Raw genomic sequence first — 27544 nt, forward strand, 5'->3', positions numbered from 1 at the left:
AGCACTTAAATAAATGTAAACAACCCTGACCACTGACGATATATGAAGAGAAAGGAGTTACTTATTACTGTCAGCATTACAAATACAGAGATACAATGAACAACACCTAAATCTCCTTGATCTATACATGGCTGATCCAGACCTTAATTGGCATTTACCATCTAGTAAATGTCACACCAATATCAGGAGAGCTCAGTTTTAGAGTAGAGTAAAGGCTAAACATCAGTTTCAGTTCCAAACTGCATATTAATCAGGGTTATATATTTGTCCTTAATTTTTATTCTAATGCCGAACCTGTATATCCAGATCCCTGATTGTAATTTATTTAAAACTAATTTATGGATGGTGCTAAACCACATAAAACCAGGAGACTCCAGATTCGATCTCTGGCACGTGATTGATTAACTAATCTCAGCAAACTTCAGATTGCTGGAATGTTCACCTGTGAGAACATAGGATTGAGGATGCCACCAGGTTCGACAGGAATATTCATCGTTCAATATAGCGCTGCATATACCTCAGCACACATCAATGATCGAATCTGGGGACATGCATATCTGTTTGCCTCATCTGCATCCCGATTAAACTTGGCGAGTCATTCTGTAGAGGCCGAGGTGACTGGTTTTGTGTTTCAATCATTATATTATAAGTCAAATGATTTAGTGTAATAATATTTACAATTGCTGCATGTGCAAGAATTAAAATAGTACATGTTCTTCAAATATATTTAAAAAGCCAACAGTGAACACTTGAATATTTTCAACATGCAAAAGTATTGCACCAAAATGTGTAAGATTTATACTTGGAACTTTGCTGTTATTTTGTGTTAAAAACTGTTCTTAAAACTCTCTCAGATTGTAGAAATGCAGGACCAACTGACTAAGAGTGGAATTTTGAAAAACCGAGAAGATTATGAACAATTCTGGCGTCTGTTAAAACAAACTCCTCGAGCTACGCAGTTTGAAACAAAACTCCAGGACGTAAAGTTAAAAAGTTTAGTTATATTACCTTACCCATGTATATCACTTTAAATACCCAAGTCCAGGAGAGGCTACTCTTTTTCAATAAACTTTTATTCTGTATAGAAAATATAGGTACATTATTAATTTAGCTCAACATTTTATAGAATATCAATTTTGTCAGAAGGATGTGAATTCAAGTCCCACATCCATCCATACTTCCTTCTCTTACCCTCCAGTTACATGGCTCTTACTTTTTGGGACGAGTTACTTAAAAGGTTTTTATCCTTCAATAACTCTAGAAATATCTGGGGCTGAGAGCTTTGTGATCAGCCTAAAAACTATGCAGGATTTTTTTCCCTATTCTTTCATGGGATGTGGTATTGCTGCCAAGGCTAGAATGTTTTGCCCTCCCCATGTCTGCGTGAATTTCCTCCGGGTGCTCCGGTTTCCTCCCACAAATACCGAAAGATGTGCTTGTTAGGTATTCTGAATTCTCCCTCGCTGTACCCGAACAGGCACCGGAGTGTGGCGACAAGGGGATTTTCACAGTAACTTCACTGCAGTGTTAATGTAAGCCTACTTGTGACACTGATGAAGGTTATTATTATTAATTGCCCTTGAACTGGTGAATTGCTAGACCATTTCAGAGGGCAGTTATGAATCCCATGTAGGCCAGACCTGGTAATGATGGCAGATTTCCTTCCCTAAAGGACATTAGTACTAGATGGATTTTGACAACAATTGTTGATAGTTGTTGCCGTCATCATCTTGAAGACTAGATTTATGTCCAGATTTATTGACTGAATTGAAGTTCTATCGGGTGCCATGCCTGGGCCTCTGGGTTACCAGGCTAGTGACATTACCACAATGCGACACTATCCCCTGTGCATGGATGCATGAGATCCCAGAAAATACCAACCAGTGTCACAGCTGAAGGTTATGTAGGCAGGTGCATAGATATCGAGGGCTTCAATGAGATCTGCATTGAGACACCCTGTCCATCAATAGTTTCTGGATTTCACTCACCCACCATTTCTGTCTTCAAACTTGAACAACAGTTCATCAATGTTCCTTGCCAACACCATCCTACCTACATCACCCATTATCCCACCAGGAGACCCCTGTCTTTAACTTGGGACCCCCTCCCTCATATTTTCTCCTCCCTATTCCCTGTTTAAAATTGTAAGTATTCAGAGAATTGTTACATACAAGCATACAAGAAAACATTAGTTTTCTCTGTGTCCCCTCATGTGCTCATTTTAGCTGCCACTCTGGCCTGAGCTCATCTATTTCCACTTTTTTTTATTCCAATTTACATATTTTCTCTTTATCCTAGTTAGATCCCTCTCAGCTGTCATCTTGCTTTCTCCCCTCTTGGCTATTCTGCCCTTCTCAATTCATTCATGAATATTACAATACTACTCAGACTTCCTACTCCCCTACTGCTGTCCCAGGCTTGACTTCCTCTTAGATAAACCTAGAACTGGGGCGGCACAATTGCGTAGTGTTTAGCACTGCTGCCTCATGGCACCGAGGACCCAGATTCGATCCCGGCCCTGGGTCACTGTCTATGTGGAGTTTGCACATTCTCCCCGTGTCTGTGTGGGTCTCACCCCCACAATCCAAAGATGTGACGGTTCGGTGGATTGGCCACGCTAAATCGCCCCTTAATTGGAAAAAAATAATTGGGTACTCTAAATTTACATTTAAAAAATTATCAACCTTCCTCTGTAACTTCTTCCAGCCCTTTGAGATTGCTGCACTCCTCCAATTTAAACCTCTTGAGCATCCACTTTTGTGGTCATGCCTTCAGTTACCTAGCTCCTAAGGCCTGAAATTCCTTCCCTAAATCTTTCTACATCCCTATCTCCCTACTTTAAGATGTTCCTTAAAACCTACCTCTTTAACCAAGCATTTGGTCATCTCCCCTGATACCTCCATATGAGGTTCAGCATCAGATTTTGTTTGATAACATTCTTGCTTCAGGATGTTCTATTTTGTTAAAGGCGCTATATAAAAGTTATTGGTGAAATTCTATTTTTTGCTGACAGTGAATAGGTCATCACTTCGCTTTAAAGATCCAGCACGAAGCCAATGTGTTGCCAGAAAGAAAAATAACCATCTCACAACTGTAAGCAATTTATCTTTGTATACGTAAGACAATTAGTGTGACATAATTCATTATTAACACTGCTTTTCATTCACTGAAATTGAATTGCTATGATTGCTTCACATATTGATGTTTGTATTATAACCTACCAGTATTCTAAATAATAATTTTCTGATTAATTCTCTTGAATATATGCTACAATGGTACATAGTATGTGTTGAGCCCCAAAAGCCCAATTCTTCTTGTCCCTGCCAATTTATTTGGATACTTTCCCCTTCCTTTTCTCTCTTTTTCAAGGTGCCCAAGTGGTTTTATTTACATGTGAGCTTTGACACTCACTATCAGCAGGATATTCATCGTGAGAGGGAAACACAGCTGATCCTTCATTCCCTCAATGTCCACACATGCGCATTTTCAGCAGGGGTCAGGAGTTGATGGATGGCGGTCAGGAATGGGAACCCTGGCTGTGTTCTCCCCCCGTTGGATAATAATAAAGAATGGGAAGCCTGGATATTTTTTCTTTCCTGTTCCATGTTCAGGACATTTTTTGCTAATTGTAGACACTTTGGGGCCTTCCTGGCTTACATGCCGCAGCTATGCGCGAAGTAAAACTCATCAGGCTATCTGGGAAGCCATCTCCATTGTTTCTGTATGATCTTTGGGCTGATAGTTTATTAAGAAGATTGATGCTAGTCAAAGGAGCATACCCTTTGAAATGCACAAATATTCATTGCTAGTACTACCTCTTATTTCAGAGAAATATTCAAGTTTGCATCGGAATGCAAAGAAAGAAAGAAAATTTGGTGAAATACAGTAGCTGCCTATTTTAATCCTCTCCAGTGTGTGCTCTATTTATATTGACTTTTCCTACCTTATATGTTTTTTTTATAAATACAGATTGCATTTGCACAAACAATATTGTGACATGCCAGTACAACATTGTAAACACGAACCTCGATTAATTCACGAAAATATGCTTTCAACACTCACTTACTTCAATTTAATGTTTAGGTTTTTTATCCTTTCCTTATGTAAATGTAAATTTTAAACGTCTTTCAAAGATGTATGCTGTTTCCAGAATATGTAGAGATTAACTAGGCAGCACAGTAGCACAAGTGGATAGCACTGTGGCTTCGCAGCGCCAGGGTCCCAGGTTTGATTCCCCACTGGGTCACTGTCTGTGCGGAGTCTGCACGTTCTCCCCGTGTCTGCATGGGTTTTCTTCGTGTGCTCCGGTTTCCTCCCACAGTCCAAAGATGTGCAGGTAGGTGGATTGGCCACGATAAATTGCCCTTAGTGACCAAAAAGGTTAGGAGGGGTTATTGGGTTAAAGGGATAGGGTGGAAGTGAGGGCTGAAGTGGGTTGGTGCAGACTTGATGGGCCAAATGGCCTCCTGCACTGTATGTTCTGTTTGTATCCTGAAACTGCTTGCTCCCACTACAATGTGTCTCTGTTCCTTGTAGTTCCCTCATTTTGAACTAAAACTGAGCACACATTACTACACTCAACTTTCCCAGTGTGGATCTAAGGGCCATTGATTTTCACAGCACTAGCTGGTGCGTGTGTAGGTGTGTAAGTGGGTAGGTGTGTAGGGTAGCAGCTGGGTAGGGTATCAAGTGGGTAAGGTAGCAGATGGGCAGAGTGGTAGGTGGGTAGGGTGACAAGGGTAGGGTAGGTGAGTGAAGGCAGGTGGGTAGGGGGATTCAGAGGGGCTTAGGTGGATAGTCAAGAAGTTTGGAGGCTCAGTATAAGTGACTAGGGAGTCAGTTCTGCAGTTACCCAGGAGTTAGACAAGGAATTTTCTATCTTAACATTTCCTGGGTAAAATATTCAACTAAGTAAGTCAGAACTGATTGAAATCTCTCTGAGTTATAGTCGTAGGGTGGAATTTTCCTATTTTTTGGCAGAGTGGCACAGCAAGCAGGAAAAAAGGCATTAAAGCCATCGGCCCCAACAGTGGCTTTCTATGCCATGATGTTGGGCACATAGTAAATAAAAGTTGAGGGGGGTAGGTCCCACAGTGTCATGCTGGTGGGAGTCCGCCCCACTAGCAACTTAGTTTTTAAAAGTGTCGGGGACATGACCCTCTCCCTCTGAGCGATGTGCTCACATTAACTCCTTTGGTGGGTTCTGTTTGCCAGGTACACGCCCTGGGGAACCTGTCGTAATTTATAACTGTGTGAGGGCATCCAATGTTAATGGATTATGTAAGGGGATGGAGGGCAGTCAAAACACATTTTCCAGTTTTATTGATTTTATTTTTCTAACCATATGTAAGATGTAGTTTATATTCTTGCAGGAGTTTTTTTTCCACATTGATGTGATGAAGGAAGATAAATTTGTTTAGAAAGAAAAGTAGAAGTAAAAAATGAATGATGGAAGTCAAGGATGACTCCAGGGTTACCTCAGCCCTGGTTTTCTTGTGTACAGACTAACAGCTGTGCCCTGGATGATGAGTTGGAGTGGGTTGGGCCCTTCACACAGTAGTGCGACCGAAACATCACTCTTCCAATCTACTAGACATGGCAATATTTCTTAGCCCAATTTGTCAAGTGATTGCTGAAGGCAGTTAAAGGTTTAATTTGCAGGGCACATTCTTTCTTTGGGTACTGCATAATCTGGAAGAAAGTCAGTGGATGTCTTGTGACATTAGACTCATCTGTTTCATCATGCTTGTTTTCCCTGCAGTCTATTCATGTACACAGGGATTTATTGGAATAAGGCAATGTAGTTAGCACAGAATTGAGATTTATAACCCTAAATTATAGCCATTAAATGATTTTTAAAAAAAAATTATCATACAAAAATGTTATTAATGCAGTGTGAATGTATAATTAAAAAAATTATAATAAGGTTACAGAAACAAATATAAACTTTTACTCATTGGGCTTGTCATTTTGTTATCTTAATGTGAGCTTGATTTCCTCAGAATTATGCCTTCTTCCACTCTTAATTATCTTTTTTAAAGTTATCTTGTGTTTTTTCATCAAGATATTTTTTCAAATGTAATGCTATATATATATCCTTTACACAGATATTTTATTTATTTTGATAAGATTGAAAGATTACTTAGTGCTGATGACTCTAGTTTTCTGTCATGCTCTTCATTTTTACTCTTTGTAAATCATAAGATCATAAGACGTAAAATCGGCCTTTTTTTGTAATTCCATAGATTGGGATAACATTGAATAGTTTGCTATCACCAGATTTATTTTGTACAGAGACCTGCATTAAGAAGCAGCGACATTTTATACACAGTAGGTTTAGCACAGTAGGTTAAACAGCTGGCTTGTAATGCAGAACAAGGCCAGTAGCACGTGTTCAATTCCCATACCAGCCTCTCTGAACAGGCACTGGAATGTGGCGACTAAGAGCTTTTCACAATAACTTAATTGAAGCCTACTTGTGACAATAAGCTATTATTATGATCAGTATTATTGTATGGGATTAAGAACTATCTAGTTCATACAAAGATGTATGCTTATATTCCCATGTACTGTTGCACAAGATAATTTGGGAAAGATCAACTGGAATTTTAAAAAAAATAAACTTAGAGTACACAATAAATTTTTTCCAATTAAGGGGCAATTTAGCATGGCCAATCCACCTACCCTGCACATCTTTGGGTTGTGGGGGCGAAACCCATGCAAACACAGAGAGAATGTGCAAACGCCACATGGACAGTGACCCGGAGCCGGGATCGAACCTGGGACCTCAACGCCGTGAGGCAGCAGTGCTAGATCAACTGGAAATTAAAGTTCCATAGCAATTCCAACAAAGTTACAATCCTAATTGATACTTAATTTTGATTTCTTTGGAGACCCACCCAGGGAGTGTTACATTTTATACTTCAACATAATTGCTGATAAAACTAATCACTTTTTCTCGGGGCGTACGGAAATTATTGTACGTGTGCGTGTGATCTGTTGCATTTCACAAATGTTATTCATAGAATGATGCAGCACAGAAGGAAGCCACTCGGCCCATCATGCCTCTTTGAAAGAGCTATCCAGTTAGCCCCATTTCCCTGTAGTTCACAGTAACTTCATTGCAGTATTAATGGAAGCTTACTTTTAATTATCTTTATAATCTTCTTTATTATTGTCAAAAGTAGGCTTACATTAACACTGCAATTAAGTTACTGTGAAAATCCCCTAGTCGCCACATTCCAGCGCCTGCTCGGGTACACAAAGGGAGAATTCAGAATATCCAATTTAGCTAACAGCACGTCTTTCAGGATTTGTGGGAGGGAACCGGAGCACCTGGAGGAAACCCACACAGACCGGGAGAACGGGCAGACTCCGCACAGACAGTGACCCAAGTGGGAATCGAACTCAGGACCATGGCGCTGTGAAGCAACAGTGTTAACCACTGTGCTACCGAGCAGCCATCTTGTGACACTAATAAATATTATTATTATTCAATGTTTTCACTTAAAGTATTGTACCAAATTTCATTTGTTAGTTATCCAAGGCAATCGGAGACCCCTGGGTAGTTGGGCTCTGGGCAGGGTGGTACTCTGGCACTCCTGATGCCATCTAGGCACCTTGGAACTGCCAGGGTTCCCAGCTGGCACTGCCAGGCTCGCATGGGCGCTGCCAGGGTGTCAGGCTGGCAGTGCCACGGTGCCTGTGCTCCAGGTTTGCTGTGCCGGGGATCGGGCCCGTGAGTGCCCTGGCATTATGAGGTGGGGTGTGAGGAGGCTTGAGGATCCCTTAATTACTAAGTTGGGGCATTGGGGGGCTTCCAGAGGCCGAGGTGGGGGTGCCGAGAGATCAGGGTGCCATCTCTTCCTGCACTGGTGAGCTGAGCTCATTATTGCAGGAAATTAGTTTGAGTGCAGTTTCCGAGGGGCCTTCCTCACCGAGGCCTGAAAAAGAAGCAGAGTCCCGTTTAATAGTGGGGTCGTTCTCGGAGCTGCAAGCACTGGGAAGGGAAACGCCCTGCTAAACACGGCCAAAGAGCAGATTATGTGGGAAGCCATTAGGTTTGCCCTGTAGGACAGGTGGACATCCACTGATATCAGATATTTGAGGGGCTGATTAGCACAGGGCTAAAATCGCTGGCTTTGAAAGCAGACCAAGGCAGGCCAGCAGCACGGTTCAATTTCCGTAACAGCCTCCCCGAACAGGCGCTGGAATGTGGTGACTAGGGGCTTTTCACAGTAACTTCATTTGAAGCCTACTTGTGACAATAAGCGATTTTCATTTCATAAGTCTCCATGCCGGTGTGAAAATGCTAGGAAAACTGGCGTAAAACACCCACCAATTCCCCGTTTTGCTGGGGGCTAGCAGGGAAGCAGTGTAGAGCTCGCAGCTCTAGCTGCCGATACGGCCCTCAGCACTTCCGGTTCTGAGGCCGCGCATACGCACGGCGGCGGTCTGCAGCGGCCGCCCCGTGCTCCACGGCGGACTCAGCCTGCGGACCTGGACCGCTAAAATAATGCCCCCTCCGACTACTCGTGCGCCAAGGACGGACCGCCCACAGCTTCCCGCCCGAATGAAGCCCCCCTGCCCGCAGATTGGCCCTCCCCCGACTGTGGCGGCCCGGACTGAGTCCGCAGCTGCCACGCGAGATTCCCGAACGGTGTGAGCACACATAACCCACGCCGAAGGCAACTCGGCCGGTCGGGGACGGAGCATCACGGGACAGGCCTCAGGCAATGTCCTGAGGCCGTGGATAATCGGCTCAGCATACTCCTAGAGTACGCTGCTTTTCAGGGGGCGGAGAATTCAAAAACCGACTCCCGATATGGGTGTCAAAACAGATTCTCTGCTCCATTGCCGAATGCAATTTTGACGCCGGGGAGCGGAGAATCCAGCCCCCTGTATCTTAAATGTTACAATCTCCACAGTCTACTGATTCAGCACCCAGGGGCACACCGATCGATGGATTTCAGGACACCTCGCACAGTCAAACATGTTTTCAGCAGCAGGTGGTATGGGGTCCCCAGCGCCCATACTACCACCATCAGTGGTATTGGAAGGAATCATCGACTGTTAGCACGTCAGTTGCTGATTGATTTCTCCAGGTTGTTGCTATGATTTTACAAATGTTTAGTGCTTTCTATAGTGGCAGGTACTGAAGGAGTTTCTCTGCTAACAGGGATGCATCATTAGGCATTCCCCTGAGAATGCAGCATTCAGTCAGAGATTTAACAGCGAACATGCAGAGCTGCTCAGTGAGAGAGGTGTAGCAGGCGGGATAAGGACTCGCAGCAAGAGGCTACCTCTCCCTAGAGTGTTCCCACTGAGCCTCAGAGTGGAATATTGTATGAAATGCCTATGAATCAGTAAGGACATTCTCCGTGAAATCTACCACCTGTTGAAGCCAGAAGTGAGGAGTAGGCGAGGATACATGACCGTTGGCCAGACTCGATGGACCGAATGGCCTAATTCTGCTTCTATCTTATGGTCTAACATGCCCGTGGCATCTGGATCCTTCCTTTGTTTTCATTCGGTTGTGGATTGTGGGCATCGCTGGCAAGGCCAGCATTTATTATCTTTGAGAAGATGGTGACGAGCTGCCTTCTTGAACTGTTGCAGTCCATGTGGTGTAGCTACACACATTGTACTGTTAGGAAGGGAGGGATGTTGGAACAAGATTTTGACCCAGTGACAGTGAAGGAATGGCGATATAGTTCCAAGTCAGGACGGTGAGTGACTTGGATGAGAACTTGCAGGTGGTGGTGTTCCCATATGTCTGCTGTCCTTGTCCTTCAAGATGGTAGAGGATTCACCCCAGTCTGCCAACCACTGGCCAACCTCTCCATCATGATTGAACAACCTTTGTTACCATCCATACAGCAAGCAGCTGAGTAGCAGGAACTCTTTGCCAGGTCAGCCTGCAGAGGAGGCAACCTGGGCAGTCCCTTCTGCCTGGCCTATCAGTCGAAAACTCCTCCCGAATGCGATACCAGGAACTACAACCCCAATTCCTTGTTCACCAACATTCCCACACTTTACCAACCCTCTGTCTCTGATAAAATAAACATTCCAAACCAATTTTAAAATTGAAATCAGATAGACATCATATTGACAATCAGATAGTCAATTAATTATTTTGCATATGGTCTTGCGGGAAGATCTCAAGCAACTCTGGGCTGAGGAGGCCTGACTTCAGTTTGCACCATCTCAACATGGGCAAGGGCACTGCAAAAGTGTCAGAGGTGGGAGCACAACTGCTGTCTTCCACCAAGAAGACAGCAGTTCCATACTTCATGGAGCCACCGCCACTGTAGTAGGGCAGCACTTCAGCAATCTTCGCATTCTGCAGGAACAAGATTGATGGACTGCTATGAGAGCTTTTGCACATTGGCATCCACAGTCATGATGGCAGCAGCCAGAGCTTCCACACGAGCACTCAGACATAAATGACTGCTGCTTGTACTGCAATGGGAACATCAGCCATCAGACACTGCATTATGGTTTGACCCACAAGTGTTCCAATAAAGATAACCACCACTTCTATGCTGGAAAGGACAGTTTCCAAACTCTGCACAAAACACAAGTTGGATCCATATTTTTCTATACTACTTGACATTGACTGCAGGCTTTCTGGCAGGTTTCCCAATTCGTAAGACAATTTGTTGCACATACCCATAAGCATTCTTCTGCAGGCTGCCCTGGCAAAAAGTCTGACCTGAGTTCCCTGCGTTGGAAACCATGTGTGAAATTGCCCTCAGGTGAGCTGGCACCTGCATTATTCTTGCTGTCTGCTGCCCTGGCTGTAGCCACTTGGGCCCAGTGTCTCTCCAACTGCAGAACCTGTTTGCAATCCATTCTCCAAGGTATCGGCATCTTAGCTGGTGGCTGCAATCAAGTGGCACTGCTGTGTCTTCATCATTACTCTCTTTGTCTTCTTCCATTGCATGGCCAGCTTTCACCTCTTGGGCACCTGAATGCAAACAGGCACAATCATAAGGTTGTGTATGAGAATGATCGGGTGGGGTGGGTGTTGGGGTGGTGGGGCAGGGGATGGGCAAAGTAAAAGGTGAATTCTTACCTCATCCAAATCAGAAAAGATTGCAGATGAGGAGGAAGTAGGATGTAAAAAGGTGGATTAGGGTGGCACGTGGGGCAGTGGTTAGCACTGGGACTACAGCGCTGAGGACCCGGGTTCGAATCCTGGCCCTGGGTCACTGTCAGTGTGGAGTTTGCACATTCTCCCCGTGTCTGAGTGGTTTTCAACCCCACAACCCAAAGATGTGCAGGGTAGGTGGATTGGCCATGCTAAATTACCCCTTAATTGGGAAAAAAAATAATTGGATACTTTAAATTTACAAAAAAAATGGTGGATTAATTATGAGGATGCCCTTATCTTTAATGGTTTCAGTGTCGTAGCTGGCCACAGCCTCAGTAGTTGTCTTCTCATTAATGGTCAGGACGTCTCCTCCGTGAAGGTCAGGACATGAAGGCATGTTTGTGGGTTAGCTACAGCTGTCTCTGGTTGTGTGTCACTTTATGCTGCAAGAGGAAGAAGTGTGTCAGTGAGTATTGTGCAATATATTTGGCTGGTGCGGCTATCATGGTTGAATTGCCAGCAGTGTGTGCAGCATATGGAATTTGAGCGTGAGGTTTAAGTGTGCTAAGTGTGTGAGGGTGAGGTGAAGCATATAAATGCCAGATATGAGGTCTGATTGATAGCGATGGTTGATAAGTGTTCGCTGCCTGCATTACAATCAACAGGCACAGGATAGTTGCACGTTGTGACTCCCCCATGCCAATTTTGGGGGGCTATTTAATTTAGTCCCCTACATCTTTGTAAGTCAGAAAAGTATGAATTTAAATTATTTTATGAGATAGCACAAATAGTAATAAATATATGTTTCACGGTTTTTATCACGTTGCGAACCAGCAAAATACATTTTTAGATTTCACTTACTTTGAATAATTTGTATCACAGTTATTGCAAACAAGAACTATACTTATTGATATGTTATCTATCATTAGCTTTGTGATCAGTGCATGTCTACATCCTGTTCTAAGCTCTGTGATCCACCACATTCTTTAGAAGTTTGGTCTTACACAGTTTGACCATTAAACCTCTTAAGAGTACATTCAGCTGACTTTTGTAATTACTTCCAAATGCTGTGAGGATTACTGAGAATGTCACCAAACCGTGAGGAGGCCAGGCAGGTCTTTCATCCTACCTCCTGCCTAAGGTAAGCCACATGGGTCACTGTTTACCCTGCCTGGCCCAGGACAAATAGATCTTAACTCATTCCTTGTTATCATCAGCCTGACTTGAGCAAGAGAAATTGTTCACGGATACATGATGAAACAGCAATGAGAAAATTTCTGTTGTGCGAAAGAGAAACGAGTGCATTGTATTAAAATAGCTGCTGAAACAGACTCTGAAAGTGGATTTTTTTTTACAAAACTGGCATTATTTCAGAACATTACTTTTATTAACGAGTGCTAGCTAGGTTCTGTTAATGGCATTTAATTTGGATCAAAAGATTTGGAGTTTGAGCTCACATGTATAACCTAGGTCCAGAGTCGAATGTGTCTTCTTATATTGCACAATGCAGCTTGTGAGATCAGACAGCACTGATTGTCCATGAGTATAAGGCTACTCCAAATGGCAGAACAGGTAATGATTACAGTCCTCACCAGTTACAAAGTCTACGTTTATTACGCAAAGTCCTTGGGGGTCTGGAGGAAACTATTGTCTATATCGGGCTAATAGCGCTAACCATTTGCCAGTACCATTTCAGCCACTTACCAACAGAGAAAATGAAAAAGACTTGCATTTCTACAGCACCTTTCACAACCTTGAGACACCCCTAAGCGCTTAACTGCCAATTAAATGCTTTTCAATGTGTAGCCAGTGCCATAATATAGGAAAAGCAGCAGCCAAACTGTGCACTGCAAACTCCCGCACACAGCAGTGAGATAAAGACCAAATTATCTGTCGGTTGAGGGATAAATGTTGACCAGGACACCGGCAAAAATTCTAACCTTCTTCAAACATATAATGGGAAAGGCAGTACCTACGACACTTGAAGCACACTGACTATTTTGGGTAGTCCATCACGCCTCATTAATCCCTGTGTAGTATTTACTAACGTGATGATTTTTTTTTTCTTCCCGATAAAGACTGCAGGAAGAGTTAGTGCTACTGTGCGTCCCTCTTTCCCATCATTCTCCTTTCGCTGGTCACCTTGCATTTTCTGTAGACTCTTCTTGAGATCAGTACAGGAACTGAATGGAAACTACACATAGCATCAGTCTGTATTTCTCTTTACAGTCGGTTATGAGGTTGGGGCTGGAGATGCCTTCCAGAATTTTGGTGCACAATGTAGCCGCAGTTGTTGGGAGGCAGGCACCCAGTTAGTCAGTGGCTGAGTAGACTTAAACTTGGGCTCTTCAACCTCTGACTGGGTGGAGATGGGGACAATCATACTCGTTAGCGGGTGATCACCGAAGAAGACTGGGTGTAGAGTTTCTCCTTTGGGACAATTGGTGATCTCAACGCAAATTGCATGCAAAATCACTTCCATTTTGAAAATGCTTCCTTCCTGGAGTTTCTGCTCAAACGTAGTTGCATGTTGCCAAATGAAAAATCTTCATTGAACCATGGAATCGGGGAGCATTTTAAAAACTTTCTTTTTAAAATAAATGTTGCTGTAAAATATATTCCTTGAAATATTTAAGAGCAGCTATTTGGTAAAGGTTGATTAATACAGCTGAAAATTGGTTTATCACAACAAATAAGCATTTTGAATCACAGCGCCAGCCCACCACCTGTGAATGACCCAGTTTTAAATGACTTTTTTAAAAAAGTGTACAAAACTGTTTTCTAGCTGGGGTGAATGCAGGTGTTTTGTTTTTAGTAAATTTTAAAAAGGTATTCAAAGTTATAAAAAAGTGCCTATTGTGTTCTTTTGTCCAAACAAATCATTTTTATTTAGAGCTTTTCTGAAGGCCTGCAGATGAATGCCATTCGAGAAAAATTACCAATGGTGACTAATTCAACCTTGGTGTTGCGGCATGCGGAGCAGGTCTGCTTCCAGCTTTGAAATGCTTTGAAAAAGATCACAGACTCTTGAGCTGTGCTGAATGTAACTTGTGCTTAAAATTCCGCAATCTTTGATGCTGGTTACACTGCTTTTGGGTGAAACATGCCATCAAAACCAGTGTAATTGAGCAGAACTCCATGCTCTGATTTTTCATCATATTTCAGTATAGGTTTAAACTGGGTTGATTTTAAAATGGCCTGTCTCAGAACTTATAGCATAGTATTTTGAAATGTGACTTTGAATGATACATTCCAGAATGGTCCTGGGAGAAGCAGTCACGTTATTACAATTTTATAAAAGCAAATTACTGCGGATGCTGGAATCTGAAACCAAAGAGAAAATGCTGGAAAATCTCAGCAGGTCTGGCAGCATCTGTAGGGAGAGAAAAGAGCTAACGTTTCGAGTGCAGATGACCCTTTGTCAAATTACAATTTTATGTTTGGCTGCATCACCACGTTTTGCTTATGAACTTCACTTACTTTATGATATTCCTTGTTACAATAAGAATAATGTTTATTGTCACAAGTAGGCTTACATTAACACTGCAATGAAGTTACAGTGAAAAGCCCCTAGTCGCCACATTCCGGCGCCTGAGGGAGAATTCAGAATGTTCAAATTACCTAACAGCACGTCTTTTGGGACTTGTAGGAGGAAACCGGAGGACCCAGAGAAACCCATGCAGACACAGGGAGACTGTGCAGATACTGCACAGACAATGACACAAGCCAGGAATCGAACCTGGGACCCTGGCGCTGTGAAGAAACAGTGCTAACCACTGTACTACCGTGCCACCCATGGTTGTGTGAAATAAACAGCTTAACACCAGTTAAAATGGTGAACAAAATGTCATATTTGCATTAGAGATTCATTCACAACTATCACGGAGTAATCGGTATGCTCAGACCAAGGATGAGATTAAGATGAATAATTAATTAGACTTCGAAATGATTATCAGGCAGTAGTTTAACCCAAAAGTTCCACTGAAGTATTGACTTTTACTTGCTCCAGAACATTTTTCAAAAAGACTATTGGTTTTGTTGTATGAAGGTTACAGTGAAATATATGAGGCGCTTTTGTTCAGTGATCTGATAGCCTGTACCAGTTTTGATAGCCAGAGCCTTGTGTTCCACGGTACCATTCACACTGTGTGATTAATATATGTGACATAACTTGCAAATTTATAAAGGAATAATTAGCTGTTAGTCATCAGGAAATTCCATGTGTAACATATACTCCAACTCTGTACATGTGAGGTATGCAGCTACTGCTGCTAATTGTCAATGAGTATCTAACTCTGCTTAGTAGGGCTGTGTATCATGTTAGTAAGGGTATGTAACGCCAGCAGGTATCTGTCTAGTAGAAATTAGGAAGGGAGTAAGAAGAGTAGCAGTGACTTGTACTGACAAGTATTTTATTAGTGTGAATTCTCACTACTTGAATGACAAATATGTTCTGCCTAGTGGCAGAACAGTTTCAGCTCTGTCTAACAAAATTCTCCTAACCTGGCGAAGGAAGAAAAGCTGTAAAGGACAGGATTATTGCGAGGTTTCATGCTTTGGCAACACCAGAATCAGGTCAGCGGGGAAACCCGTTGGGTGGGGTGGGTTGGGGGGGGGGGGGGGGGTGCTGGCAAATTCTGAACCTTGACTCCGTTTCTCTCTCCACAGATGCTGCCTGACTTGCTGAGTATTTCCAACACTTTGTTTTCATTCCAGATTCCCAACATCAAGGGCGGGGTTTGTTTGCCGCGCCGAAACGCGATTGGGCAGAGAATAGGTTCTGACACCAAATCACAATACTCCGTCACATGGACAGCGGCGTCAATGCGTACGGGAATGCACGTACAGTGGACACTGTTTTCATATCATTACCGGGCCTGACCCGGTATTCTCCGGAGTCTCCGCGATTCTCCGCCTCCAATGGGCCAAATTCCCGACGGCACAGATCACTTCTGCTTTTAAAATCGTGAAACGAGTGTCGTGGCTGATGAGAGAGAGAGAGAAGGTAGGACACAGAGAGGCGCGACCATGGGCTGCCGGGCTGGACACTGGCCGAGCTGGTTGGTGGGGGGGGGGGGGTAACGGGGGAATGGGCTGAGTGGCCGGGGTGACCCCACGGGACTGGCACATGCACAGACTGCATGGCCGCGGCCTGCAAGGAAGCTATCTTGCTGCGCACCCCACTGACCACCGACCTTGGCCCCTGATTTTGCAGAGCGACACCGGCCGTATGGGTGCCTCCACCCCTGCACCCCACCCTCCGTCATACCCCCCCCACCCACCTGACAGCCACCTGCAGGCGGTGTATCAGGTGGCCCACCCAGGGAGCGGGTGTCCTCCCCCATACCCCCGCGGTGCCAGGTGTGCCATGATCTGGCAGATATATTGCACTGTCAACCCAGGGCAACACTCACTGCGCTGCGCAGGGGTCGCAGAGCGCACTGCTGGCAAGGCTAGTGCCAGCTGACGGTACCCCTGGCATCAGGGCCATGGGGCCCCAACGGTGCGGTGCAGGGGTGGGGAAGGAGACATGTGGGGGCGGAGCCCACAGTGCCAAAATGGGCCACTGTGTAACCCAGTGGACCTGGTTATGTACAGGGGTATGCACCATACTAACATGTCGGCCTTTCACCCCCTGCAGACAATGGATATTGGAATTCAACCAGCAATGATGGCCTTCCTGCCAGTCGCCGCAGCCCTGGGGGATGCCCTGCGGCTGTACGAGCGGGCACTGCTCGAGGAGGAGGAAGTTGCAACAGTGGAGCGTGCAGCAGCGAAGCGTGCCCCAGAGGAACAAGAGGACGTGCCTGTAATTCAAGAACATACTGGACCAGGCATGCCTCCGAAGATTCCGGCTGAGCAGGGAGACAGAGAAACATATCTGTCACATGATGACACACATGGCACCGCGGGGGTATGGGGAGGACACCCGCTCCCAGTGGCCGTCAAGGTGGCGGGTCGCCCTGCATTTCTACGGCACAGGGTCCGTCCAGGCGCCGAGTGAGGACCTGTCCAGGATCTCACAGACCTCGGTGCACAGGTGCATCCACACCGTCACCAAGGCCTTATATGCCCAGGCGACTCAATACATCCATTTCAATGTGGGCTGAGCCCAGCAGGATGCCTGAGCAGCGGAGTTCGCCGCTATCGCCGACGTGCCCCGGGTCCATGGGGGTGATCGATGGGATGCATGTCGCCCTATGGGCATCTGCAGATGACATACTGCTCTACACCAACCGAAAGGGGTTCCACTCGATGAACATGCAGCTGATATGTGACCATCAGCTGCGCATCATGCACGTCTGCACCAGATACCCGGGCAGTGTGCACATCACCTTCATCCTGACTTCTGACATGTTCGAGACACATCACCGGATGGGGTGTTGGCTCCTGGGTGACAGGGGTTATCCACTGCGGTCGTGGCTGATGACGCCTATCCGTAGGCCATAGTCCAACGCCAAGACCCACTACAACAATGCCCATACAGCAAGCAGGAGCGTGATTGAGCGTGCTTCTGCCTCCTGAGGATGCGGTTCAGGTGCCTGGACCGCTTTGGAGGGGCCCTCTAGAATGATTCTGAGAGGGTCACCCGCATTGTGGTGGCTTGCTGCGTCCTCCACAACATCGCGTAGCAGAGGGGCGACATGCTGGAGGAGTAGCATGAATGAGCAGGACATGGGGCTCAGGCAGACATGTGAGGCCGTTTGGCGTGTGCGCCAGGGCCAAAGCGCAAGGGACGTTCTGATCGCCTCCAGGTTCACCGACTGGGGGGGACGGGGTGTGAGTGAGGGGGACACTGACCAGGGGCACGGACACCGCATCTGCACCCCCCCACCTGCACCCCCTCCGTGATACATACCTGCCGCACTACGGGGTGGGGGCCCTGGGTTGGCAGTAAAGCCGGGTCTGGTCCATGGATGGAGGATGATGACAGCCTGCTCTGCGATGGGCTCTGGTGCTCCGCATCGTTTGACAACGTCGGACTCCTGCTCGCGGTAGCACTTTCCATCATCCACCTGGGTGATTCCTGCATGCTAGCTGGCCATTTCAGCACACCGTCCCATCGAATCCCTGGAATGGCGGTGATGGGGCCCCGGGGCAGGGGGGAGGTGGACACGGGAAGGGTGGGGAGCCCAAGCCACCCACAACATCCTCCCATTACCCCCTCCCACACCCTCTCTCTGGCCAGCCCAGCCCAGCCCACCCCTCACACCCATCTGACTGAGCACTGAGGCAGGTTATAATAGTGTGAACAGGTGTTTAAGGTGACAACTGCGCCTGGAGGTGCTGGATGCTCGCCGACAACCGCTCATGTAGACCCTGGCTCTGCGACTGCATTTCCACAATTGATGGGACTGTCCGTTCCAGAAGCCCGAAACTCGTCTGGACGGCAGCTAGTTCCTGGGGTCGGCCAGCAGGAGTGGCCCTGCACTGATAGCGAGGTTGTCCTGCGACAGAAAAGTGAGGAACCACTGCACCTTCATCCAGATGATCAGTCTGAAGTGAGTGGTTTGTTGTCCAAACCCTTAACCAGACCATGTACTAAAACCATGTCCCCCTTCCCGATAAAACCATGTCCTTTGCCTTGCAGGAACATCAACCGAAGAGGCTGGCCCATCGACCAGCAATGCCTCACAGCCCACCCTCAAAAGTACCTCGGAGGAGGACACGGATGAAGTGTCACATCTATCACGCACACACTCACCATCGCAGAGACACACCTCGGTGAGTGAACCTAGCAGGAAGGCTTCTGGGTCGCTTTCTAGTGAGCACTACACTGCTTCTGGTGTACATCAGGTGGAGGCAAGAACATCCCAGGGACCGGCCAGTCGAATCCTAGGACTCAGCTGTGCCTCTGACGGGTGCAGTGCCTATGGACCCGTCACTCAGCTGCTTGAGATGCAAAGACAGAGCCAGGAATCCCAATCCCAGGAGGGGTTGTCAGCAACATTTCTGTGCCTGCAAGGCCCAATGGAGGAGTTCCAAAGCATCCTGCCGCAGTGATGCGTGGCACCCAGGTCAACACTGCAAGGGTGGCATACACAGTGGAAAGCCTAGGGCAAGACTTCAGATCCATGATGGGAGAACTGCAGAGCGTGGCTCAGTCCCTGAGGACCATGGTTGAAGGGTTCAACACCATGGTGCAGACAATGGCAGCCTCCTGGAGCTCACTCCAGCACCCCCTCCATCCCATGGAGTAACCCAGGGGCTCACAAGCACCCAGAGGCAGGAGGAACCTCTGGAGTACATCCTTCCACACAAGACAGCCGGGGAGTGACCAACATTTCTGAATCCCCCCTTCCAGATACTGGCGCAGCTCAGGAACAATGAGCTGAACAGGGTGGTGCTGCACCACCAGTGCCATCTGAGAGTAAGTTGGGGACCACCAGGTCCTAGCCCTCCAGTGAAGGTCCACCAAGGGTATCTCATGCAACAGGGTGTGGAAGGTATCAGGCCACCTCCACTTCAGATGTGCATCCTGGGAATACACCTGGACGTGGTTGGCGGATTTGCAAGGCTAAGAAATTGTAGGAGCACAGAGTGGATTAGGCACAGGTATCTAGAGGTCTTTATCAAATGTCTCAAATGCACATGTTACCACATTAAAAATCCTTGTTCTTCACAACCTTGAGGTCTCATTCTTGTTAACCCTCCTCTCCGTGGAATAGTGCTTCACCCCATCTGGACACAGCTCTTCTCACAGGCCCTCAAACTCAGGCAAACAATTAGGCCCACTCAAAGTGAAAATCGCTTAAATCCGGCAAGGACTTGGGCTTTAATAAGTGAGCCCTAGACCATCACCCCTAATTCCCCCTCTGGCGATATGTGACAGAGAGATCTAGGGCCGAACCTCACTTCCACATGAGCTTCGGAGTCAGCATGCTGGCAACAGACAGACAGGAGTCAGGCATAAGCAATAGCTGAAGTGGGTCACAAAGCTTTCTTCACTGCGAGTCGTCATCACCCTCCTGTGTTATTTGATCAACAGGTACAAGGACCCCCCCCAGGCCCAAAACCCTGATGACTGAAGTTTACTGCGATTCTCCTTCTGTAGTCCGGGCAGGGTTAGCATGGTCTCAGGGAGGCGAGGGTGGGGGTCCCTCTCGATCCCGTGCACCCAAGCGTTTATCCTTGAACCATGAGTTATCTCACCTTCTCTTGACATTGAGAATTTGGACAGCTGACATTGTTAATGCATGGGGGCAATTAGTTTGACAGGCATGAGTCTCAAGAACGTCAGAGGGCACAATTACTTTCTGCATCAGGGATCGGCAAAGCTAATAGTCACCTTCTTACTCGGGCTGCATCATCCCGAGATTGCTTCCAGTGAGCCTCCACCATACCCCCCCCCCCCGCCCCCTGCAGCTTGGAGTGCCGTGCTGCCTTTTCTTCCGGGCTCTCATCCACCCAGCCCCTTCGGCCCGACCCCTTCAGTATTATCATACCTTCACCACCCCACCACCACTCCCACCTCATGAGACCCACAGCCACCTTACCCCCAGGCCACTACTCAGCATTCATTGAAGTTTACTAACAACACATGCAGGAGTGCACAGTACTCTAAACAATGTTTAAACTACGCAGGCAGCAGCCACATCCCCCATTTTGAGCTGCCCCTCCCCTTCCCAACCCCTTGAAATCCCCACCCTTGGAGCTGGGCAGCGGGTTCTGTCCCCTTGTACACCTTGGTCCAAAGTGGAGAGGGGGGTGTCACTCCCCCCCTCCCTCTTTGAGGTCATAGTGCCTCGTTCCCGTTTTTAAAAACTAGCAGTAACACGCGCCCGTGTGACATCATACCCATAGGGTGGAAAGATTCAATGAGGTCTGAAGATTCGACTTTAACCTTGCTAAGTACATTATAATGCATTCACATTGATGAAAATCAATTTCATGCCTTTTTGCGACATTTTGCAACCATGACGTGAATTGCGCCTGCGGCTGACAGGCCTGCTAAATTCCGCCCTACATGCTTATGGATGTTGGATGAAGGCTTGTAGCTTGTCTATGATGCCCTCCTTGATTTAGAAACTTGCTGGTAGTCGCAAATGAGGAATGATTACTTGGGGTGCATAGTACCAGAGTGCAGTCAGCACTGTGGAAGGAACTACAGATGAACATATGACTCAGCACCCGCAGCAGAAAATGAGTGAATAATGGAAAACAGTCTATCTCATCTAAATGGAACTATGCTGTCAGTAGACAGCAGTAAGGAGCAGGAGAATTCAGTCCAGCTAGGCTGTTGGTGGGGAACTACATAATTGTGAATCATAGAGAGGTGTGTGGCCTAGGGGAGTGTATTGTGTCGCATAACTCTGCCAATTGTAGAGCCTGGCTATTAATGTTCCTGCAATGCTGCACATGTGTGAGGCCACACAGCAGTCTGTAAGGCATCATACAGGCCTAGTTCTGCAAGAAATGGTGTTTCTGATCATGCATGGAAAAGACTGCACACAACAATTAAGTTATATAAGGAACCTTTGTTTTCAGAGAGTGCTGTGCAAAACCAGGAGGGAGGTAACAAGAAAGAGTTGCATTTATGTAGCACCTTGCATTGCCTCAGGATTTCCCAGAAACAGGATTGGGAAGCACATTCTACTAAAGTGCAGAATCCAGCCCACAAACAAAGTTTTGGCAAAAGATAGGGTGGGGAGGGAGGTGGTTGGGGTATGTGTATGCTAATGAACATACCAAAGCTGCAGCCTCATGACATAATCAGTGCTGAATCTTAAATTTAACACAAAGTGATAGGGAGAGCCGAGAGGTGGGATTCCCAGCAACTGATCTGAGTCAGAAGCTGCGGTCTCCCTGATCTAAATGGCTCATTTACCACTCATTGTGGACCAGGAGGAACAGGAGTTCTGGGGCATGGGGTCTGCAGTAACACAATTTACTCCCCTGGCCTCACAAGAAAAGATTTTTTTAAAAAGCAAACTGCATTTAAATCATCCCAGATCTACCTCACACTCTTCATCTGGCAGAAAAGAAACAGTGGCTTCTCCAGTCCAACCAGAGAGACAGGCTCCAACAATGTCATCACACCCTAATCAGCGTAGATAAGGAAGGATCACAACAACTTCAAACCCCTGGCACCTGCCCAGAGCAGGTTAAAATAGCAGGACCCAGGTGAGATATCAATGAGTAAGTCACTCGACTTGTAGGAAAAATGAAAAGATTAAAATCCTACTTGAAGCCATTGTCATGTTAATTTGCCTAATAGTAAATCAATACGCTCTCTTGTGCATATCCCAATCATATATATGTATCTATGTAGGCAGTATGACCAGTAAGTTCGCAAATGACACAAAAATTGGTGGTCTGGTAAATAGATAGGAGGAAAGCTTTAGATTACAGGGTGAGATAGTGTCATGTGAGAGTACCTTTAAGAAATGGGTGTTTATAAATGGGAGTGTATATAAATATCTGTAGTGAGAGTACCTTTAAGAAATGGGTGTTTACTATTGCAGTGATGTCAGAGAGTGGATGGAGCTGGGCTGTCTGTCAGCTTTTTACTTTTGAGCAGGCTGCAGGGTGTGTTTTAGTTTCGTTTTCAGTGTTGGAGCTGAAGCCAGACAGAGCAGGTGTACTGTTGATCTCTCTGCCATCAAAAGACTATCTCTTGATCATTCGGTGAATTCAGAATTATAAATGTTTTCAGTCGTGCTGGATTAGCACACAGGGCTAAATTGCTGGCTTTTATCGCAGACCAAGCAGGCTATCAGCACGGTTCAATTCCCGTACCAGCCTCCCCGAACAGGTGCCGGAATGTGGCGACTAGGGGCTTTTCACAGTAATTTAATTGAAGCCTACTTGTGACAATAAGAGATTTTCATTTTTTCATTTTCATAGTGACTTTAACCTGGTGTGCTTCTGTTAAAGTTCTTTTTTTTAAAGTTGTATGGATGTTTAAAGGAAAGCTTAAAGGATTACTTAGTGTTGTAGTTTTTGGGGGTTGTATTTGAATTGATGGTTGCTAAGAGGTTCACTGTATGTTTTAAAAAGGTTAACTTGAGTTCATAGAATAAATATTGTTTTGCATTAAAAAATACTTTTCCATTTCTGCTGTACCACACCTGTAGAGTGGGCCATGTGCTCCCCATACCACAATCTATTAAAAGTTGTGGGTCAGGTGAATTCCATGCTACACTTTGGGGTTCTCTAAATCCTGGCCCATAACAATAGACAAGCCGTACAGACATGCAGAACAGTGGCAAATGGAATTTAACCCTGAAAAGTGTGAAGTGATGCATGTTGGGACGTTAAAAAAGCAAAAGAGTACATTATGAATGGGAGGACATGCATAATAGGACACAGGACAGCTAGATAAGATGGTTAAGAAGACATATGGAATACTGCCTTTATTAGCTGAGGCATAGAATCTAAGAGCAGGGAGGTTATGATTGAACTGTATAAAACGCTGGTTAGGCCACAGCTACTGAGTACTGTGTGCAGTTCTATCAGCACACTATACGTGATTGCACTAGAAAGGATGCGGAGGAGAATCACCAGGATGGGCTGGATCATTTCAGCTATGAAGAGAGACTACTTAGGCGGGGGTTGTTTTCCTTGGAGCAGGGAAAGGCTGAGGGGGGACCTGATTGAGGTGTCTAAAATTATAAGTGGCATAGATGAGATGAAACTTTTCCCTTTATTTGAGGGGTCAATAACCAGAGGGCATAGAATTAAGGTAAATAAATTAAGGAGATTTATAGGAGAAACCTTTTCACCCAGAGTGTGTTTGGAATTTCGAACTCACTGCCTGAAAGGTTGGTAGAGGCGGGAACCCTCACAACGTTTAAGCAGTTTTTCGATGAGCATTTGAAATGCCATAACATACAATGCTACGGACCAAGTGCTGGAAGATGGGATTGTAGTAGATAGGTGCCTGATGGCTGGCGTGGACATGATGGACCAAAGGGCCATAAAAACTCTATGGCCAGGATTCTCCGATCCGAGTTCACCCTGCCATCGCTGCAAGCGATAATGGAGAACTTGGCGCTCAGCCAAAACTCCATTCACTGCAGCGGGATCGGAGAAACCTGTGGCGAATTTGCGCCTATGACTCCATGGTAGCCATTTTGGAATTGAGTCAGAAACAGAGCCCAAAACATGACTATAGCTGTTTGCTGTTTTCTTTCCAATTTGGACAGTGTTACAGTAAACTCCCTTAGATGTGTGGACTTCGTCATTTTGGAACAGATGAATTAATTCACTTTCTTCCATGAAGTATAAGCAACAATCTTATTGGGGTGTCTTTGTCACTACAAACCAGAGAGATGAGACAGAAAATGCTGTTTTGTTGCATTTAGCTGACTAAATCGCAACTGATCCTTTTTTCAGTTCAATCTGGTTTGGAGTTGAGCTAAGAGTTGGATTTTAAAGTTCTAAGGAGTGTGCTAATGATGTGATACTTCTCAGAAGAGTCTTTGAGCTGTGCAGCTAACACCCGATAACACTGCTCACTCCAGTGCTGGCACACTTTGGCTGCTGGGTGCAAAAATGTCTGCTGAATGAGATCCTAAGTACAAGGCAATGGGCAGCGTTTACTCACAACTCCGTGGTGCAGATAACACAAGAATACAAACCTAGTTTTAACAGTGTATGAGAAAACTAGAATGGAAGGAGCTGGAGTTTAAATGTGTTTGCTGTGAATTTGCAACTGCATTCAAGGTGAATATTCAAAAGATCCAAAGATTTTACAGCAATGTACAGCATATTTTTCATTGAATTCATTCGTGACAGAGCTCTTAAAGAGGAACAGACTTGGTCCATTTTTTGCAATGATTACAGTACTTTTTTAACTGTTTTAATTTGACATGGTTTCCATACATCTGAAATTTGTATTAAATTAAATAACTGCTTTGTGGGCCTTGCTTGCGATAAATGACTTGCGGTAAAATTGGTGCGTCAAATATGGGGGTCGGAATTCTCCGGTTGTGCGATTCACTTTTCCCGTCGGCATGCACTCCCGCCCACAGATTTCCTGGCGGTGTGGGGTGATTACAATGGGAAATCCCATTGACAAGCGGCGGGAGAACCCATCGCTAGCGAACGGCGTGCCGCCAAGAAACACCTGGCTGGAGGACCGGAGAATCTCGCCCGGTATTTTGCTGATTGGTGAGAATGAAAATGAAAAGGCATAGTCTCTTCGATCTGCAGCCAAGGTTCCTGCAGCCAGCCCGTCCCCATGCAGACATTTGCCATCTCTTCCATCAGCATCTGGGCTGATGTGTATAGGAAGTGTATTTTAATAAACTCAGGCTTGCTGTGGCGGACCACATAATCAACCCACAGCTCCTCTGCTACTTCTCATGTATAGTAAGAAGCCTGACAACACCAGGTTAAAGTCCAACAGGAGTGTTTCGAATCACTACCTTTCGGAGTGCAGCTCCTTCCTCAGGTGAATGAAGAGGTGGGATCCAGAAACACATATATCGACAAAGTCAATGATGCAACACGATACTTTGAGTGTGAGCCTTTGCAGGTAATTAAGCCTTTACAGGTCCAGACAGAGTGACTGGAGAGAGGGATAACCCCAGATTAAAGAGGTGTGAATTGTCTCAAGCCAGGACAGTCGGTAGGATTTCGCAAGCCCAGGCCAGATGGTGGGGGTGAATGTAATGCGACATGAATCCAAGGTCCCGGTTGAGGCCGTACTCATGCATGCGGAACTTGGCTGTCAGTTTCTGCTCAGCGATTCTGCGTTGTCGCGCATCCTGAAGGCCGCCTTGGAGAACGCTTACCCGAAGATCAGAGGCTGAATGCCCTTGACTGCTGAAATGTTCTCCGACTGCCCCCAGCTTAGGCTTGCAAAATCCTACCAACTGTCCTGGCTTGAGATAATGCACACCTCTTTAACCTGGGGTTATCTCTCTCCCCAGTTGCTCCATCTGGACCTGTAAAGACTTAATTACCTGCAAAGACTCGCATTCAAAGTGTCGTGTTGCATCATTGACTTTGTCTCTATATGTGTTTCTGGAACCCACCTCTTCATTCACCTGAGGAAGGAGCTGCGCTCCGAAAGCTAGTGATTCGAAACAATCCTGTTGGACTTTAACCTGGTGTTGTAAGACTTCTTACTGTGCTCACCCCAGTCCAACGCCGGCATCTCCACATCACTTCTCATGTATGACATTGAGCACTGGGTCTGGTGGTGGACAGTAACGTCCTTGAAAGTCAGAGGATAGGTGTGGGGTGGTGCGGGGTGGAGATAGAGCAGAGTTGAGGTGAAACCCAGGGGTGAATTCTCCGCTGGCAATTTTCCCCGTTCCGCCAGTAGCACACCCCCACCCTGTTTCCCGGCAGCGTCAGGTGGCGAAAATGGAAAATCCCATTGGCCAGCGGAGGGAATTTAGAATCCCATTGCCAGCACTGCTGAGAAGCACATGGCTGGCTGGGGAGGCAAGGAATTCGCCCCTCAGTTCTAGAAAATCTTTAGCCCCCTTTTTAACAATAATAAATTCTGCCAAAAGAGGGAGCATGTCTTCAAATGTTACTTTTTTGAAGGCAGTCGATCGTTGGATGATCGATTGCCACTGTAACTAATTGTGTACCACAGGGATTGGTGCTGAAGTGTCAACTATTTACAGTCTACATTAATGACTCTAAGTTTGTTGATGCAAAGCTAAGTGAGAATTTAAGCTGAGAGGAGGACACAAAGAATCTGCAAAGAGATATGGACAGGTTAAGAGAGTCGACAACAAGGTGGCAGATGGAGTGTAATGTAGGAAAGTGTGAAGTCATTCCCTTTGGTCATAAGAATAAAAAAACAGAATATATTTAAAAAGGCATGAAACATGTAAATATTGATTTTCAGAGAGACTTGAGTATAACTTCACAAGCAACTCAAAACTTTAGCAGGGAGTTCCGAGATGCAGAGGGATCTGGGTGTCCTAGTGTGTGAATCACAAAAGGTTAGTATGCAAGTTCAGCAAGTAATTAAGAAGACAAATAGAATGTTATAATTTCTTGCGAGAGGAATTGAATACAAATGTAGGGAGGTTATGCTTCAGTTGTATAGGGCATTGGTGGGACCACATCAGGAGTATTGTGTACAGTATTTGTTTCCTTATTTAAGGAATGATGTAAATGCATTGGAAGCAGTTCAGAGAAGGTTTACTACACTAATTCCAGGAATGGACAGGTTGTCTTATGAGGGAAAACTGGACAGGCTAGGATTGTATCCACTGGTGTTTAGAAGATTAGGAGGTGATTTGATTGAAACATATAAGATCCTGAGGGATCTTGACAGGGTGGATGTGAAGAGGATGCTTACTCTTGTCAGAATGACGAGGGTCATTGTTTAAAAATATGGGGTCGCCCATTTAAGATGAAGGTGAGGAGATAGGTTTTTCTCACAGAGGGTCGTGAGTCTCTGAAAATCTCTTCCTCAAAAGTAGAAGAAGAGCCTTTGGATATTTTTAGGACAAAGCTAGATAGATTCTTGATAAG

At 45.7% G+C, this 27544-nt stretch overlaps 1 protein-coding gene across 3 annotated transcripts in view; it reads left to right on the forward strand.

Moving 5' to 3' along the window:
- LOC140423001 (uncharacterized) overlaps window positions 1–27544 on the forward strand; it is a 280598-nt gene that overhangs the window by 102758 nt on the left and 150296 nt on the right. For 2 of the 3 annotated variants that reach the window (XM_072507743.1, XM_072507744.1), the window contains 2 exons: window positions 855–993; window positions 3014–3093. The exons of the other annotated variant lie outside the window; for it this stretch is intronic. In XM_072507743.1, the coding sequence (XP_072363844.1) occupies window positions 855–993; window positions 3014–3093 (219 nt within the window). The remainder of the gene's footprint in view (window positions 1–854; window positions 994–3013; window positions 3094–27544) is intronic. 3 annotated transcript variants of the gene reach the window in all.

This window comes from Scyliorhinus torazame, chromosome 1, assembly GCF_047496885.1.
Source record: "Scyliorhinus torazame isolate Kashiwa2021f chromosome 1, sScyTor2.1, whole genome shotgun sequence".
Taxonomy (NCBI): Eukaryota; Metazoa; Chordata; class Chondrichthyes; order Carcharhiniformes; family Scyliorhinidae; genus Scyliorhinus; species Scyliorhinus torazame.